This window comes from Benincasa hispida, chromosome 11 (genome assembly GCF_009727055.1).
Source record: "Benincasa hispida cultivar B227 chromosome 11, ASM972705v1, whole genome shotgun sequence".
Lineage (NCBI taxonomy): Eukaryota > Viridiplantae > Streptophyta > Magnoliopsida > Cucurbitales > Cucurbitaceae > Benincasa > Benincasa hispida.
In genome coordinates this window covers 74522410-74538517 of record NC_052359.1, presented here as the reverse complement: position 1 = coordinate 74538517, position 16108 = coordinate 74522410, and the positions used below count along the sequence as shown (strand labels likewise).

General features: G+C 35.6%; 1 protein-coding gene across 1 annotated transcript in view; it reads left to right on the top strand.

The window, feature by feature from the left end:
• The window catches only part of LOC120090125 (ferredoxin-dependent glutamate synthase, chloroplastic), a 44893-nt gene extending 29862 nt beyond the window's left edge, over nt 1–15031 (top strand). The window contains exons 14-33 of the mRNA XM_039047644.1: nt 3690–3819; nt 3989–4047; nt 4157–4262; nt 7236–7332; nt 7645–7760; nt 7880–8077; nt 8210–8320; nt 8586–8825; nt 8925–9023; nt 9639–9734; nt 9819–10016; nt 10233–10307; nt 10476–10604; nt 10735–10833; nt 11854–11996; nt 12096–12189; nt 12611–12849; nt 12946–13024; nt 14010–14093; nt 14418–15031. Of these exons, the coding sequence (XP_038903572.1) occupies nt 3690–3819; nt 3989–4047; nt 4157–4262; nt 7236–7332; nt 7645–7760; nt 7880–8077; nt 8210–8320; nt 8586–8825; nt 8925–9023; nt 9639–9734; nt 9819–10016; nt 10233–10307; nt 10476–10604; nt 10735–10833; nt 11854–11996; nt 12096–12189; nt 12611–12849; nt 12946–13024; nt 14010–14093; nt 14418–14579 (2554 nt within the window). The 3' untranslated portion in view covers nt 14580–15031. The remainder of the gene's footprint in view (nt 1–3689; nt 3820–3988; nt 4048–4156; nt 4263–7235; nt 7333–7644; nt 7761–7879; nt 8078–8209; nt 8321–8585; nt 8826–8924; nt 9024–9638; nt 9735–9818; nt 10017–10232; nt 10308–10475; nt 10605–10734; nt 10834–11853; nt 11997–12095; nt 12190–12610; nt 12850–12945; nt 13025–14009; nt 14094–14417) is intronic.
• The last annotated feature ends 1077 nt before the right edge of the window (nt 15032–16108 follow it).

The window sequence follows — 16108 nt, the reverse complement described above, 5'->3', positions numbered from 1 at the left end:
GGTAATTCTAACTTATTTTCTACACCTTTGTCCCCTGCTCCATCCTCATCTGTCACTTTGGCAGATGGATCCACCTCCTCTGTTCTTGGATCCGGCACCATTCCTCTCATGCCATCTCTTTCTTTGTTCTTTGTATTACATTTGCATTAGTTTTCTTTTATTTAATTTCTATTAGTCAGCTTACTCGCGACCTTAATTGTTGTCTTGTTTTTTTCCTGTTATTGCTTGTTTCAAGATCGCGTATGACGAAGAAGATTATTGGTAGAGGACATGAGTCGGGGGGCCTTTACATTTTTTACCACCAGATACCAAAAGTTGTAGCCTACTCTAGCATTACATCCCGGTTTGCAGTTCACTGTTGTTTGGGTCATCCTTCTTTGTCCGTGTTGAAGAAAATTTATCCTGAATTTCGTTCTTTGTCGTCTTTGAATTGTGGTTCGTGTCAGTTTGCTAAATTTCATCGTCTTAATTCTAGTCCTAGACTCCATAAACAAGCCAATGCTCCATTTGAATTAGTTCATTCTAATATTTGGGGTCTTGTCCAGTTGTGTCTCAAACAGGTTTTCATTAGTTTGTTACTTTTGTTGACGATTATCTTGTGTGACTTGGTTATATTTAATGAAAAATTGTTATGAGTGTTTGTCTCATTTTTATGCTTTTCATGCTGAAATTCGAAATCAATTTAATGTCTCTATCAAAACGTTGCACACTGATAATGCTGGTGAATATTTCTCTCATGTTTTTGGATCTTACTTATGTGATCATGGCATCATTCATCAATCCTCTTGCGCAGACACTCCATCTCAAAATGAAGTTGTTAAAAGAAAGAACAGACACCTTCTTGAAAGAGCCCGCACCTTATCCTTTCAAATGCATGTTAAGCAATTTTGGTTGATGTGGTGTCCACTGCTTGCTTCCTGATTAATAGAATGCCTTCCTCTATCCTCAATGGAGAGATTCCTTATCGTACTCTTTTTCCTACGAAATCTTTGTTTCCTATTGCCCCTAAGATCTTTGGCTGAGTTTATTTTGCTCGGGATATTCGTCCACATCGTACGAAATTGATCCAAAATCTTTGAAATACATTTTCTTAGGCTATTCGTGTGTTCAAAAAGGTTATCGTTGTTATTGTCTTACTCTTAATAGGTATCTTGTCTTCCCAATGTTACGTTTTTTGAAGATATACCTTTTAGTCACCCACCGTTCAGTCATTGTAAAGGAGAGGAGGATGATTTGTTTATCTATGAGATTACCTCTTCCACTTCCTCTTCTACTTAACCTTCTTCTGTATCTCTTCCTTCTCGCCCACTAGTCACTTGAGTTTACTCCAAGCGTCCTCCACAACCACCTTTAGACACATATCCTACACCGATGGCTTCTTCGACATTTGATCCAGAATCGAGTGATGATCTAGCCATTGCCCTTTGTAAAGGTAAATGCAGTTGTACTCACCCTATTTCTTAGTTTGTTTCGTATAACCGGTTGTCTTCACCCACTTATTCCTTTATTACGTCTCTTGATTCCATATCTATTCCTCACTCGGTTCATGAAGCTTTATCTCATTTTGGGTGGCCTAGTGCAATGATTGAGGAGATGACTACATTGGATGAGAATGGTACTTGAGATTTAGTCTTGCGTCTGACAGGAAAGAAGGCTATTTGGATGTAAATGGGTATTTGCTATAAAAGCCAATTCTGACGGAATAGTGGCTCACTTGAAAGCTCGTCTTGTTGCCAAAGGTTATGCCCAAATCTATGGGACTGATTGTTCTGATACAATTTCTCCTGTTGCTAAATTAACTTCCATTCGACTATTTTTGTCTATGGTTGCTACTCATAATTGGCCTTTGCATCAACTTGACATTAAGAATGCTTTTCTGCATGGTGATCTTCAGGAAGAAGTTTACACGGAGCAACCACCTGGGTTTGTTGCTCAGGGAGAGAGTTATAAGGTGTGTCGTCTTCGAAAATCTTTGTATGGCTGAAACAAAGTCCTCGTGCATGATTTGGTAAGTTTAGTCAAGCACTCGAATGTTTTGGTATGAAGAAAAGTGCTCCTGACCATTCTGTATTTTATCGACAATCTGATAATGGTATTACTTTGCCTGTTGTGTATGTTGACGATATCGTTATCACTGGAAATGAATATCAGGTATATCTTCTCTCAAGACTTTTCTTTAGGGTCAATTTCCTACTAAATATTTGGGACAATTGAAGTATTTCTTGGATATTGAAGTAATGAGAAGTGAAAAAGGTATTTATCTGTCACAACGGCAATATGTATTTGATTTGTTGTCTGAGACTGGAAAATTAGGAGTCAAACCATGTAGTACTCCGATGATACCGAATTTTCAACTTGCTAGAGAAGGAGAATTATTTAAAGACCCTGAGAGATATAGAAGATTAATTGGAAAGTTGAACTATTTAACAGTGACACGACCAAATATTACTTACTCTGTGAGTATTGTGAGTCAGTTTATGTCTTTTCCTACTGTGGATCATTGGGCTGCAATAGAACAAATTCTATGTTATCTAAATGCTGCTCCTAGACTTGGAATATTATATAAAGATCATGGTCATACAAGAGTTGAATGTTTTTCAGATGATGATTGGTTGGTTCTCGAGAGGATAGGCGATCAACCTCTGGATATTGTGTTTTTGTAGGAGGAAACCTAGTGTCATGGAAAAGTAAGAAACAAAATATAGTTTTTCGTTCGAGTGTTGGGTCAGAATATAGAGCTATGGCACAATCCGTGTGTGAAATAGTGTGGATACATCAACTTTTATCTGAGATGGGTTTCAACGTTGTCGTGCCAGCTAAATCATAGTGTGATAATTAAGTTGCAATTCACATTGCATCCAATCCAGTGTTTCATGAACGAACTAAATATATTGAAGTGGATTGTCACTTTGTTCGAAGAGTTTAATATCTACAGGATATGTGAAGACTAGATAACAGTTGGGAGATATATTTACCAAAGCTGTAAATGGACCAAAAATAAACTATTTATGCAACAAGCTGGGCACGATTGACATATTTGCTCCAGTTTGAGGGGGAGTGTTATAAGATATATTTAAATTAATATGTACAGTTGTCTTTTATTGTAATTTTGTAGATCCTAGATTAGGGTTTCTCATTCTCCTATATATATGTACCTTTTATCTAACTATAAATGATAAGAAATTTATTCTCCAAAAGTACAGACTACATATAGAATAGTTACAAAAGGTCTTTGAAATCAAAGTCCACAAAGGAACATGAAAGCGAACGAGGGACCAAACCTTACTAGGGTCCCTTTTCACCCCTCTAAAAAAACCTACTATTCCACTCACCCCACAAAACCTATTAGATTGCACACCTCAGCAAGCCATAAAAAGCAATCCTTCTCCCCACGAGGTAGCTTGAGGAGGAACTCCTCCATAATCCTAATGTCCCTGTGACGAGCATACATGATACCAAACTTTTGACAGAATAAGCTCCAAACGGAACTTGCAAAATCACAACATTAGGGAAGCCTATATTTCTTATTTTGCTTACTCATGGTAATTAAGATATAAATCTTTTTGAAGCCTATATTTCTTCTTTTGTAAATAATTAATTTGAATAGAATTATTTCCTTAATAGTTATGGCATAAAATGGTTCAATAAGTAAAGGTGCAGCATATTAAAGCCTAAAATCATCTTTTCAGTGCTATTTGCCCATACTTGGCTCTGGAAACCTGTCGGCATTGGCGTCTCAGTAACAAGACTGTAAATATGATGCGGAATGGAAAGATGCCTACTGTAACGATTGAACAGGCGCAAAAGAACTTTTGCAAGGTTTGGGCTCCTGTATTACAAGACATATTTAAATGGGCTGACCTATTATGTTTTAATCCAACCTTAACATAGTGTTTTGATGACTCTCTGTTGAAATGTTGTCTTTGGAACTGAACGGTGTTGTTACTTTGCTTTGGATGCATATCCAACTCAATTGCTATATCACTAGGCAGTGAAGGCTGGTCTTCTCAAAATTCTTTCCAAAATGGGCATTTCTTTACTATCAAGGTATGGATAGTAGTTCCCATTTTCCATCTGTTTCTAAGACGTTGTTTACTTTGTTTTGTCTTGTAACTCTATTATGTTTTTGACGACTTTTCTGGTTTTTTGTGCTTAGCTATTGTGGTGCACAAATATTTGAGATCTATGGATTAGGAAATGAGGTTGTAGATTTTGCGTTTCGTGGGAGCATATCAAAAATTGGTGGGCTGACGTTTGATGAGGCAAGTAGTATTATCTGAGCTTAACCTTATTTATTTATTTTTTTTATGTATGAGGAAGGAATTCTTCAGGGTAGGGTAGCCATTGAAAGGCTTATCCAGAACTAATTTTTTTATGCATATTTTTATTATTTACACATTTGCAGTGAGGGCCTGTATGTATGGTTCATGCATGAGGTCATGAGTTTTGTGTCATGCCATTCCCCGCTGCCGTACCCCCCCACCCTTCCTTTTTTTTGAAGGCCTTGGGGAAAGGGACAAAAAGAAAGGCCTCCAATCTAGATTGATGAGAATGTGTAATGCGCTCCACAAGGAGGCAGTAAACTAAAAAATATTTGAAGACTCATGTGAGAACAATCTGTTGTTTCTTTCTCTCCAAAAGGCCCAAGGGAAAGTGCTACTAGCATTAGTCTACATCTCCCAGGTGGAGAGACTCATGAAAACCATGGCGTATTTTTTCTAGGGAGATACCACCCTAAACGAAGTATTTAGGATGAAAACCCATCCCTTATTGGAAAACTGACAGTGGAGCTAAGTGTGGGTGGTATCTGGACTTCTAATTCTTGCTGGAAAGGAGGCAAATGGTGGGAGAAAGAGCTCTTTACTATTATGTTTTATCAGGAGCACAATATAAATGAACGCAGGTTGATGTCTTGACTACTCGGTTTGAGTTTAAAAAAAAGAATTGGTGGTTTAACATTTTTGGTTGATTTGTTAAGCAAAGGTCAAAAGAGTTGTACCGATTAAGCAAAATTGTATCCCTAGAGCATGTATTACAAGTTCTTTGTGGCATTCTTACCCAAAACAAACGAATGCAAATTCAACATCAAGGAGGAAGCTCGTATTGAATCTTTAGTGTTACGATTTACTTGAATAGGATCTGTTTTATAGGTTGTACAACTGTGTCCTTGAGTTCTATTGAATCATTAGTGTTAATCTTCCTATGCATTGACTTTTCAGGCACTGAATCTAATCTTCTTTTTGAGACCCTCAATTTCCTCAACAAAGTTTTAAAGATGGATTAGGATGCGGTGAGTCACACAATAGGGAGAAGAGAGAGCTATTAGAAAAACCACTGAAGGGGTTAGGACTCCCACAAACGGGCATCCCTGTCTTCCTAGATCCAGAAGGTAAGCAAAAACTCAATATTGAAGAAATCATGGAAATGATGTCAGAAGACTTCCTTGTCTATGAGTGGATGCACATAATTAAAGTTGAAAGACCCAAAATCCCCTGTTCTAGGTAGGACATGAGCTATCAAAGTAGGTTTTGAGGAAGACAAGGAATAAATGGGGAAAAGGCAGCGGGGGCATCTCCTACCTGCCTATCTTCCCTAAAAATGGTTGTCTAGAGCATCTTCAGTAAAAAGGTTGACACATATAGAGAAAGGAGAGTAAATCGAAGAGATGGCCTTTCAAAGGTTCTTGCGAGTCCTTCCACCTAGTGTCACCACTTAGAAAGATGAGCCATGTATATGCCACAACGTTAGGCACTAGGAAGCACGGACACGACACGACACGGCGACCCAATTTTTAAAAATGTAGGACCCGGACACATTGGGAACACTTTTTTTTTTTTAATATTATTTTTATTTTTTTATTAATGTATGTGATAATACTTCTAGATAAATATTATTAGATAATACTTCTAATACTATTTACTTTTCTTTCTTACCATCACCTAATTAAAAAAAAAACTAGTGGCTAAAGTCAGAAAACGTGAATTGGAAGAAAAAAAGACAAAAAGAAAACCTTGCAAGTTACGATTGGGACAAAAAGGGTGGAGGTTGGCGATGAGCAGTGGTCTAGCGATGAGCAGTGCCGTCCAGCGAGAAGAAAAGGAAAATAGAGAGTGGAGCCGAGAAGGAAATGGGAGTGAAATAACCAAAGGGCTGCTGTGTTTAGTTAGGGTTTCCTTTTAAATTGTTTATTATTAAATAGTCAGTGGGTAGGCTTGAGCTTATTTCAATCGAGGCAAAATAAAAAATGTGCCCACCAGCGTGGTCGAGAGTGTCTGTTAAAAAATATAGAGACGCAGTTGTGTGTCAGACACGTGTCCGAGCGTGTCAGTGTCAGACACGTGTTAGACACGGACATTTCATCAAAAATGAATTGTCCATGCATTCTATTTTAGGAACTAGAGGAAAATTTTGTAACCACTCAACTAGGAGGACCTCATAGCATACCCTTAGATTTTCCATGCTTAATCAAATTATTTATTTGGATTTTTAACCAGAAACAAACTTTTATTAATTAATGAAACAAACATAAGTTTATTTTATTTTATATCTATAAAGAAACAAAGTTGTTCAAACTCCTTTTGTGGTGAAAAAAGAAACGAGATAAAATCTTCTTAATACATACAAACATTATTATAAGATTAATTTATAAATAAAGGAAAGCACATTATTAAATGCATTAATTCAAATCAATTGGTCTTAACCCACTCTAATTTTAATTTAAAATTTATTCTCGTCTATTGTTATTTTAATTAAAAAAATATGTTTGCATGCTAGTAAGGAAATTCTCATTTTGTTGTTCAGACATCTATTTTGGCTGCCATAAATTGTTTGTACTGGCTACTTTTTTGGATGAGTTCTGCTTTATTATTGTCATAAGCATCTTTGCTTCTTTTTTTGAAAAAAAAGTTGATTAATTCCCCAACCTCCAAATAAGATTTTCATTTTTCACGGAATTTTTATTTTAATTTCATTGACAATTTTAGAATTTTAGAGGGGTTCTATTAATATTGAGTTGTGAGGATAACTTCTCCAAATCATGTGCTACTAGACATTCTTGACTTTGGTTTAATAAGCAAATTGTGTGATACTATTATTAAGTTGCGCTTGACTAGAATTTGGTTGTCGGATCACTTATAGCTTGACTTGGCATTATCGTACTCTTAATTTAGAGTTTAAAGTTTTCATTCATTTTGCGTCTCTCATTCTACTTAAATATTTTTAATGCCTTGCTGCAGTTGGCCAGGGAGACTTTGTCTTTCTGGGTGAAGGCATTTTCTGAGGATACAGCTAAGAGACTAGAAAATTTTGGATTTATACAATTCAGACCAGGAGGTATGTGCTAAATATCAAACTTGGCAAAACTGCAATCAAGATTTGTATATTGGGTGCAGATCAATTTCGTGTGATTAATAAGCAATCAAGACTTGTACTTTCTTCGTATGATAATGATACCATGTTGATAGACAACTTAAATAGTTATTAAGAGTGCTTTTTATCATTATGATTAAAAGTTAATTCCAAGTTCAACCATTATTCCCTTTCTTTTCTCATGTGCGTTGGCACATGGTTATAGCTCTTTTTGGTTACTCACTCACTTGGAGGGGAAAAAAAGGTTCTTAAGAGTCGTGTTTATGTGTGATAAAGGGGAGTATCATGGAAACAACCCTGAGATGTCAAAGTTGCTCCACAAAGCTGTGCGCCAGAAAAATGAAAGTGCTTATGCAGTATATCAGCAGCATTTGGCTAATCGGCCCATGAATGTAAGTGCTGAAGACATACTGTAGTCTTTCCCTTCAAGGATTTAACAGGAGTCTCTGAGATTAAAGAAGTTCTATTTTGAAGTTAACTGGCATCTAAATTTTCTTCTTAAATCATGCAGGTTCTTCGCGATCTTCTGGAGTTCAAAAGTGATCGTGCTCCAATACCTGTGGGTAAGGTTGAGCCTGCAGCATCTATCGTTCAACGCTTTTGCACTGGTGGAATGTCACTTGGAGCTATTTCAAGGGAAACTCATGAAGCGATTGCTATTGCAATGAACAGAATTGGTGGTAAATCCAATTCGGGAGAAGGTGGTGAGGTAGTTTATTATATGCTTTTACAGCTGTGTTTCATAAAACTTATCGTGTATAATCTACTCTTTTAGCAGCATTAAAGCAATCGGAAAAGTACTTCCAGACATAATGATTTCCCCAATATTATTATTATCCAGGATCCCATTCGTTGGAGACCTCTAGCAGATGTTGTTGATGGGTATTCTCCAACACTGCCACATCTTAAAGGCCTTCAGAATGGCGATACTGCCACTAGTGCTATTAAGCAGGTAATTCCTTTAAACTTCACATCATCATACTATAATTTGTATGAAAACCCTGATTGTGTAATATTTTTCTCACCTTATAAATACTGTTTTTCATTAATTTAATTTTGCACCATGACCTAATGTTAGCTCTCTAGTAAAAAAAACATAAATGTTTGCTTTCGTCCTATATAAAGGTACATAGCCAATGTACAGTTGAAAACGGATGGATTGTCCATAAGGTAAATCTAGCTGCACTTTCTTTCTAAAATGTGTATTTTATCTCCAGGTTGCTTCTGGACGTTTTGGTGTCACTCCAACATTCTTGGTCAATGCTGATCAATTAGAAATCAAAATTGCACAAGGTGCAAAGCCTGGGGAAGGTGGTCAATTACCAGGAAAGAAAGTTAGTGCTTACATTGCAAGGTTAAGAAATTCCAAACCTGGTGTTCCGCTTATATCTCCACCTCCACATCATGACATTTATTCTATAGAAGATCTTGCACAGTTGATCTTTGACCTTCATCAGGTAGTTTTCCGTGGCTTGCTGAATGTAGTCACTTCATATTAATGATGAGATGCTTCTGGAATTTTGATGAAAGGCATCGTCCATTTCATAAAAAAACAGGTGAACCCAAAGGCTAAGGTATCAGTGAAGCTGGTTGCTGAAGCTGGAATTGGAACGGTGGCTTCTGGGGTTGCTAAGGGTAATGCTGATATTATACAGGTATCCACATTTCAAATTTCCATCGATTTATGGAGCAGTCCGTAATTTATTTGGTACAGTGTAGCTTATGTTCTATACAAGTTCTCTGGCTTCAGTCTCTCTACATTTGGGAGATTCATGAGATTCATATGGATGCCTTAAAAAATCTTGCGAAAATGAGATTTCACCCGTATCTTAAAACCAAGTTTTCTGACTTTCTGATGACGTCAGCTAATATATAAATATCTATATTTTAGATTTCTCGCTTCTTGCTCTAGTTATTTGCTCTCGCTGTTTTTCTCACTCTAGTTCTCTCCTCTCATTTTTCTCACTTAGAATAGGAAAAGAAGAAAGTCGATAGATTCCCTTATTAGTTTTGAATCTTTAAATTATGGTTATGACCTGTGATACCGTAAAACATATTGCCAAATTAACATATATTTTCCAATGAGCAAATGTACTTTATCATCTTCCAACTTCTTTTAATTTAAAGCTGCAAGCATTAAATTAATAAATGGAAGAATAAGGAAAGATGAACGTGGATGATATTCAGGCTTTGATTCTCTTATTAGTTCTGAATTTTCAGTATTTCAGTCCATTCATTTGGTTGATTCATGTATCTGATATGCCTTGCAGATATCAGGGCATGATGGTGGAACAGGAGCTAGTCCTATAAGTTCCATTAAGCATGCTGGTGGTCCTTGGGAGCTTGGACTGACAGAAACACATCAGGTTTCATGTTCATTATCTTATTTGTATTCATTACTTTGTTCTTTTGGAAGGTATGGTTTGTGATCATTGAATGATAATATACAGACCCTTATTGAAAATGGACTTAGAGAAAGAGTCATTCTTAGAGTTGATGGTGGCTTCAAAAGTGGAGTTGATGTCTTAATGGCCGCAGCAATGGGTGCGGATGAATATGGTTTTGGTTCAGTTGCCATGATTGCTACTGGTTGTGTGATGGCTCGTATATGCCACACTAACAACTGCCCAGTTGGTGTTGCCAGTCAGGTAATGCATACGAAACGGAACTTAGAGGCTGCTTTGAAAGTGGTTTTGAAGCCAACTTTCTATTTTTTGTTTGAAAACCGTGTGAAATGACTTGTAAGAGTTAATTTTGTTGTGTACATTGAATTCATTCATACAGTCGCAGCAGTTCAACCTCTAGTTCATATTTGTATGGAGTTCAATATACATCTACCTACTACTATTTCTTGCTTTTTTCAGAGAGAGGAGCTACGTGCACGTTTTCCTGGTGTACCTGGCGATCTTGTCAACTATTTCCTTTATGTTGCTGAGGAGGTTATTTCTCATCCAGCCACTCTAGTTTTCCATCTGTTAAGACATTCAATTGGCATTCATTATAGACTTTAATCTTGGAAGTTTCCTCATTCCATTTTGGTGATTTTATCTTGCTCAGTTTTTTATTCTAATATTCTATGGTGAATCGAATTTTATTGTTTGTTTCAGGTAAGGGGTACATTGGCCCAGCTGGGATATGAGAAGTTGGATGATATTATCGGAAGAACGGAATTATTAAGACCCCGAGATATCTCTTTGATGAAGACACAACATCTCGATCTCAATTATATTCTTTCTGTATGTACTTAGATGGAACCATTTTAACTTTTGTTTTTGCATACTGGGTGTTATTACAGGATTTTATCACCACACAATTATGTTCTTGTTTATCAGTGTTCTTATATAGCCATCTCAAACTTATTTCTAGAATGTTGGATTACCAAAATGGAGCAGTACTGAAATCCGCAATCAAGATGTTCACACAAATGGTCCTATTCTGGATGATATCCTACTTTCAGACAATCAGGTATGAATGAAGATGAGCCCCGGCTTTGGGCCGCCAATCTCCACGTCTCCCCGCCTCGCGCCTCAAAAAAAAAGAAAAAGAAAAAAACACCTCTTCCTTGTTTTAGAACCTAAATACTTGTGCAGAACTTTCAGTAACTGTTATATGAATATCCCACTGATCATGCTGTATCTGAGTGGAAGTGGCTAAAAAATCTAAACTCTTCTCTTGTTATTTGCTAAGAGATTGTTTATAGGGTAATTGCAATTGGTAGCATTCTTAGGAATAATTATAAATACTATAACATAATTTTAAAAAAATTACAAATATAGACAAGTCTATCAGCGATAGACTTCTATCGTTGATAGATATGGTCTATCACTGATAGACTCTTACCAATAATAATCTATCACTGATAGACTATTTAAATTTGGCCATATTTGCAATTTTTTTTACATTATGTTATATCTGCTAATACTTTGAGTGTAATGTTTATATTTGCAACTGTCCCTTGTTTATAAATGTTATAGGCTTTTATGGGTTCTATTTCTCATGTCCTTGAAGAAATTATAAATTAACAAGAATTTAAGGCACTCCCTCGGGGAGGAGGCTAAGTACTGTCAAAGCGCACCTAGGCATGTTTATTTGAGCTATGTATATGGTAAATCTTCTTTGATGGGGTCCTGCAAGTTTGTGCTTTATATTCCCATCTTTCACTTTTTTAAGCTCATGGGAATTATTGACTTGACACTTGATACATAGTATAAGAATTCCCGACAGGCATGCTATTAAACTTGCGTATTAATGGTGGAAAGAAACTTCTGAACTGATTTTATTTTTAGAGTCTCTAAGAGTGAGGAATATGTAAAAGTCAAAATGTAGTACTCTTCAGTTTTGTTCACCATTTGTTCTATTAGCTATAACTTTCACTTCTAAAAAACTTGTGATGAGTGAAAAGGTATTAGCTGAACTTATCTGACCATATCCTGATTCTTTTTTCTTTCTTTTCTTTCTTTTTTCCCTTTCAATTTATGTACCCAGATATTAGATGCAATTGAGAATGAGAAAGTAGTACAAAAGACAGTGAAGATATATAATGTTGATCGTGCTGTTTGTGGGCGTGTAGCAGGGGCGATTGCAAAGAAATATGGTGACACTGGTTTTGCTGGCCAACTGAACATTACGTATGTTACAAATTTTAAAGAACTATTACTTATGTAACAAGAAGTAAATTGGGGGCATAGTCACATGTTGGTGAACAATATTTCCTTTCGTGTATTCAGGTTCACAGGTAGCGCTGGACAATCATTTGCATGCTTTCTTACACCTGGAATGAACATTCGGCTTATAGGAGAGGCCAATGATTATGTGGGAAAGGTACTTAAAAAATTATTATACTGGAAGAGTTGATATCACAAGTAGAGATGAAACAACTTGATTCAGGACCCCATGTTTGTCATGTAATGTTTTGAACTTTTGGATGAACGGAAAATTATTACCTTTACAATAAGCAGTCAAAAGCTGCTGCCTTGTAGATTGTGCAGGGGTCCTAGGATAGTTTTGATGACATTCAAAATTCTCACACTGCGGTGAAAATATCTTTCTAATAAAAGTTTCTTGTTTCAAAAAAGAAAAAGAAAAGAAAAAGAAAAAAAGAAGCCTGTTTCCATATCAGACATTACATGCAATATTATTGTTTTAATAGTTTGTGTAGATGAATCTTATTGTCCATCTTTGTGTTGTGACTTTATGCATGAATATTATACAGTTTCTAACTCTAATTATTTATATCTGCAAGGGTATGGCGGGAGGTGAATTAGTTGTAACTCCAACCGAAAATACTGGATTTGTTCCTGAGGATGCAGCCATAGTAGGGAATACATGTTTGTATGGAGCAACTGGCGGTCAAGTTTTTGTTAGAGGAAAAGCCGGGGAGAGGTTTGCTGTCAGAAATTCACTTGCTCAGGCAGTGGTTGAAGGAACTGGTGACCATTGCTGTGAGTACATGACTGGTGGTTGCGTTGTTGTACTTGGCAAGTATGTATTTCTCTTTATCCAAGTTATATGGCAGTATTTTGGTTGATCTTAGAGAGGACTATATTGACAATTTTTTTTTTCGTCCAACTTATTTAGAGTGGGAAGAAATGTAGCTGCTGGAATGACCGGAGGCTTAGCTTATATTCTCGACGAGGATGATACTCTTATTCCGAAGGTTTTTGCTCCTCATTCTAGCCAATCTTTACTTCTAATTGTTTTTCCCTATACACTTTTTTTTTTAATATATATGTGTGTGTGTGTGTGTGAAGATAAAAGCATGAATTATGTTGGTCTCCAAATAATAGCAAGAGAATGAAAAGCTCGGTTTTTTAAAATAATATGAATTATGTTAGTCTGTGGATTATTGCTGCTTGATATTCTGAGATGATAATCATCATACTCACCATGAACTTTCCAGTTAGAATTATCGTTTTATTTTTCCAAAATAAAGCTTTTTAAGGAGTAGTATAAATGTTGCTGGATGCCCAGTTCGGGTTTGCAAAAGGAGGTTAAATTGCTCATTTGGACTTTGTAAATTAGGTTAGCAATGATGATATAATTTGAAACTGAAACAACTCTAGGAAACAAAGTGGAAGAAATAGCGTACATAAACAGTGACTGGTTTTATGAATTATGATCGGACAATTATGTGGTGCTTCTGATTTTTGACAGTCTAGATTGGATGGAACATTCATTAATACATTTTAACCAAAAATTGGATTGTTAAATCCATCATATCATTGTGCCAAAAGACATGAATTGAGCGAATGAGACAGCAAAAATAGCGTCATATTCTTCTGCTATGTGAGATAATAAGTGAATATCATCTTTATGATGACAATAATATTAGGCTAGTAGGCACTATAGAGTAGAATCCCCCCAAAAGAAAAGGTAGATATATAATGACATGCAGTTTCTTTGTTAGTATCTCGTTGCTATCTCAACTTGCAGAAGTAATTTCTCTAATGAATATCCAGTACATTAGCTCACTACGGATTGTTATTTATTTATTTATTTATTTTTAGATTTTGTTTTCTTGTCCTTGAGCCAAGACTTAAAAAAGTACTTTGCTAGCATATTATATGTTTATATAATGTTCTTTATTTCCTTAGATTCCTCCCTATTCTCACATCAGAATATTTCTTGTGAAATATGAGCAGGTGAACAAAGAAATTGTAAAAATCCAGAGAGTAACTGCTCCAGTGGGGCAAATGCAGCTGAAGAGCCTCATCGAAGCCCATGTTGTAAGTATTTTCCAATTCACATTAACTCCAAACATTTGAAGATGGAACTGTCGATTCCATTTGAATCACTATCTAAATATCTGGGAACAAATTGAGATATCTGACTCTTAAATCACTGATTGATCCAAAAGCTTAAACTGATGGGATATGGTAAATTTAATTATATCAACACTTAACAGTCCCCTTGTGGGTTTGAAAATTTGTAGCAGATTTAATAAGCGGAAATCAATATTAGTTGCTCATGTTCTGATAAAAAGTTTAAGCTGATGGAATATGGTAAATTTAATTATATAATACTTTAACACTAATTCTTCTGACAAATAGGAAAAAACTGGTAGCAGCAAAGGTTCCGTTATCCTGAGCGAGTGGGAAACTTATTTACCGCTCTTCTGGCAACTGGTTCCACCTAGTGAGGAAGATACCCCAGAGGCAAGTGCTGAGTATGTAAGAACAGCTACTGGAGAAGTGACCTTTCAGTCAGCCTAATGGATCAAAACAACAATTGCTTTGATCATGTGATTAGTTTGCAAACACTGCAACTCTACGACTTCTGGGTTCGGAATGGGAATTCTTGATACAAAAGACGCACACGTAACTCGACGGTGAAGACTATATGACTTGGTGGTGAAGGAACCCTGTTCTACCATTCAGCAGTGTAAGCCTTCTCTTGTATTGATCCCTCTGTAAATATCAATTTGCAGCATAAAAATAATATATAGATTTCATGTAGTTTAGGTTTCCGAATTCTTGTTGAAGCAAAGCATCTGTTTATACTTTAAGTAAAAATAAATTAGCCTTGGCTCGTTATTATTGGCCATTGCTTTCTTTCTCCTAGTTAATCTGCTTTCTTGCATTTCAGATTTCAAAATTCTCCGATTATTTTGTACTCACATTCTGTAAAACATCAATGAACAATGTCTATTCTTATAGATTACTCATGAATGCTTTTATTTTCAAATGAAATTGTTTGTTTGAAGTGCTTGCTCCTAGTATTATTGAGTAGTAGTATGGAAGATCTTCAGCTAGAGAACAAGTGACATGAGATCCTTCTTTTTCTTCCATAGAAAGGTCACTAAGTAGATAATACAAAGGGCCAATAAAATGTGTGCAAGTGAGGAAGTGAGGAAGTGCGATGATTTAAAGGTAGATTTGTCGATCTTTGTGAACCATCGCCAAGAGGCCCCCAAGACGGACGATAGCGATAGTGGCCAATTGTGTACTCTACTTTAGAGGCACAAAAAAGAGTCTTTGCCCCAAAAAGAGAGATGACCATCGTTCTTTCTTTGATGTCATGGTGTATGGTGCTTGAGTTTCACTTTGGAGTTTGATAGGTTGTCTAAATTCAAACTCAGTTTTATTTGGCCACACTAAATCCTTAAGGCTCTCTAGGAATTATTATTATTATTGGTAAAATACATTTTTTTGTCAGTGAGATTTATATATTCAATCTTTTAGCTTTGTTTAGTAACTATGGTTTGTTTTTTGTTTTTGAAAATTAAGCTTATTTTCTCTTATTTTCTTACCATGATTTACATATTTCTTAGGTACAATGGTTGAATTCTTAGTTAAATTCCAAAAACAAATTTTCAAAAGTTACTTTCTTTTAGTTTTCAAAATTTGACTTGGTTTTTTAAATCATTAGTAATAAGTAGATAATTAAAGAAGAAATTTATAAGTTAGTTTTTAAAAATTAAAAACAAAAAATCAAATAGTTAGTAATCGGATCTTCAAGATTCAAAAGAGATATTTTTAATCCCTAAGGTTTGGTGAATGTTCTAAAAAATATATAGTTTTTGAAGGTTAGTGTTTGTTTAATTCTTGAGTTTTTAAATTTTCATGTCCCACATTCTTTGGATGAAAAAAAAATTAATAAAATAGATTCAATCTAGTTTGTAGTTAGCAAGCTACTAATTGGCATGTAATTTTTTAACTAATTATCATATCATAGATCATTTAAGATATTTTTTTAAGAATATCTGAAACTAAAAGTATCTCTAAATCTTAGCAACCAAATA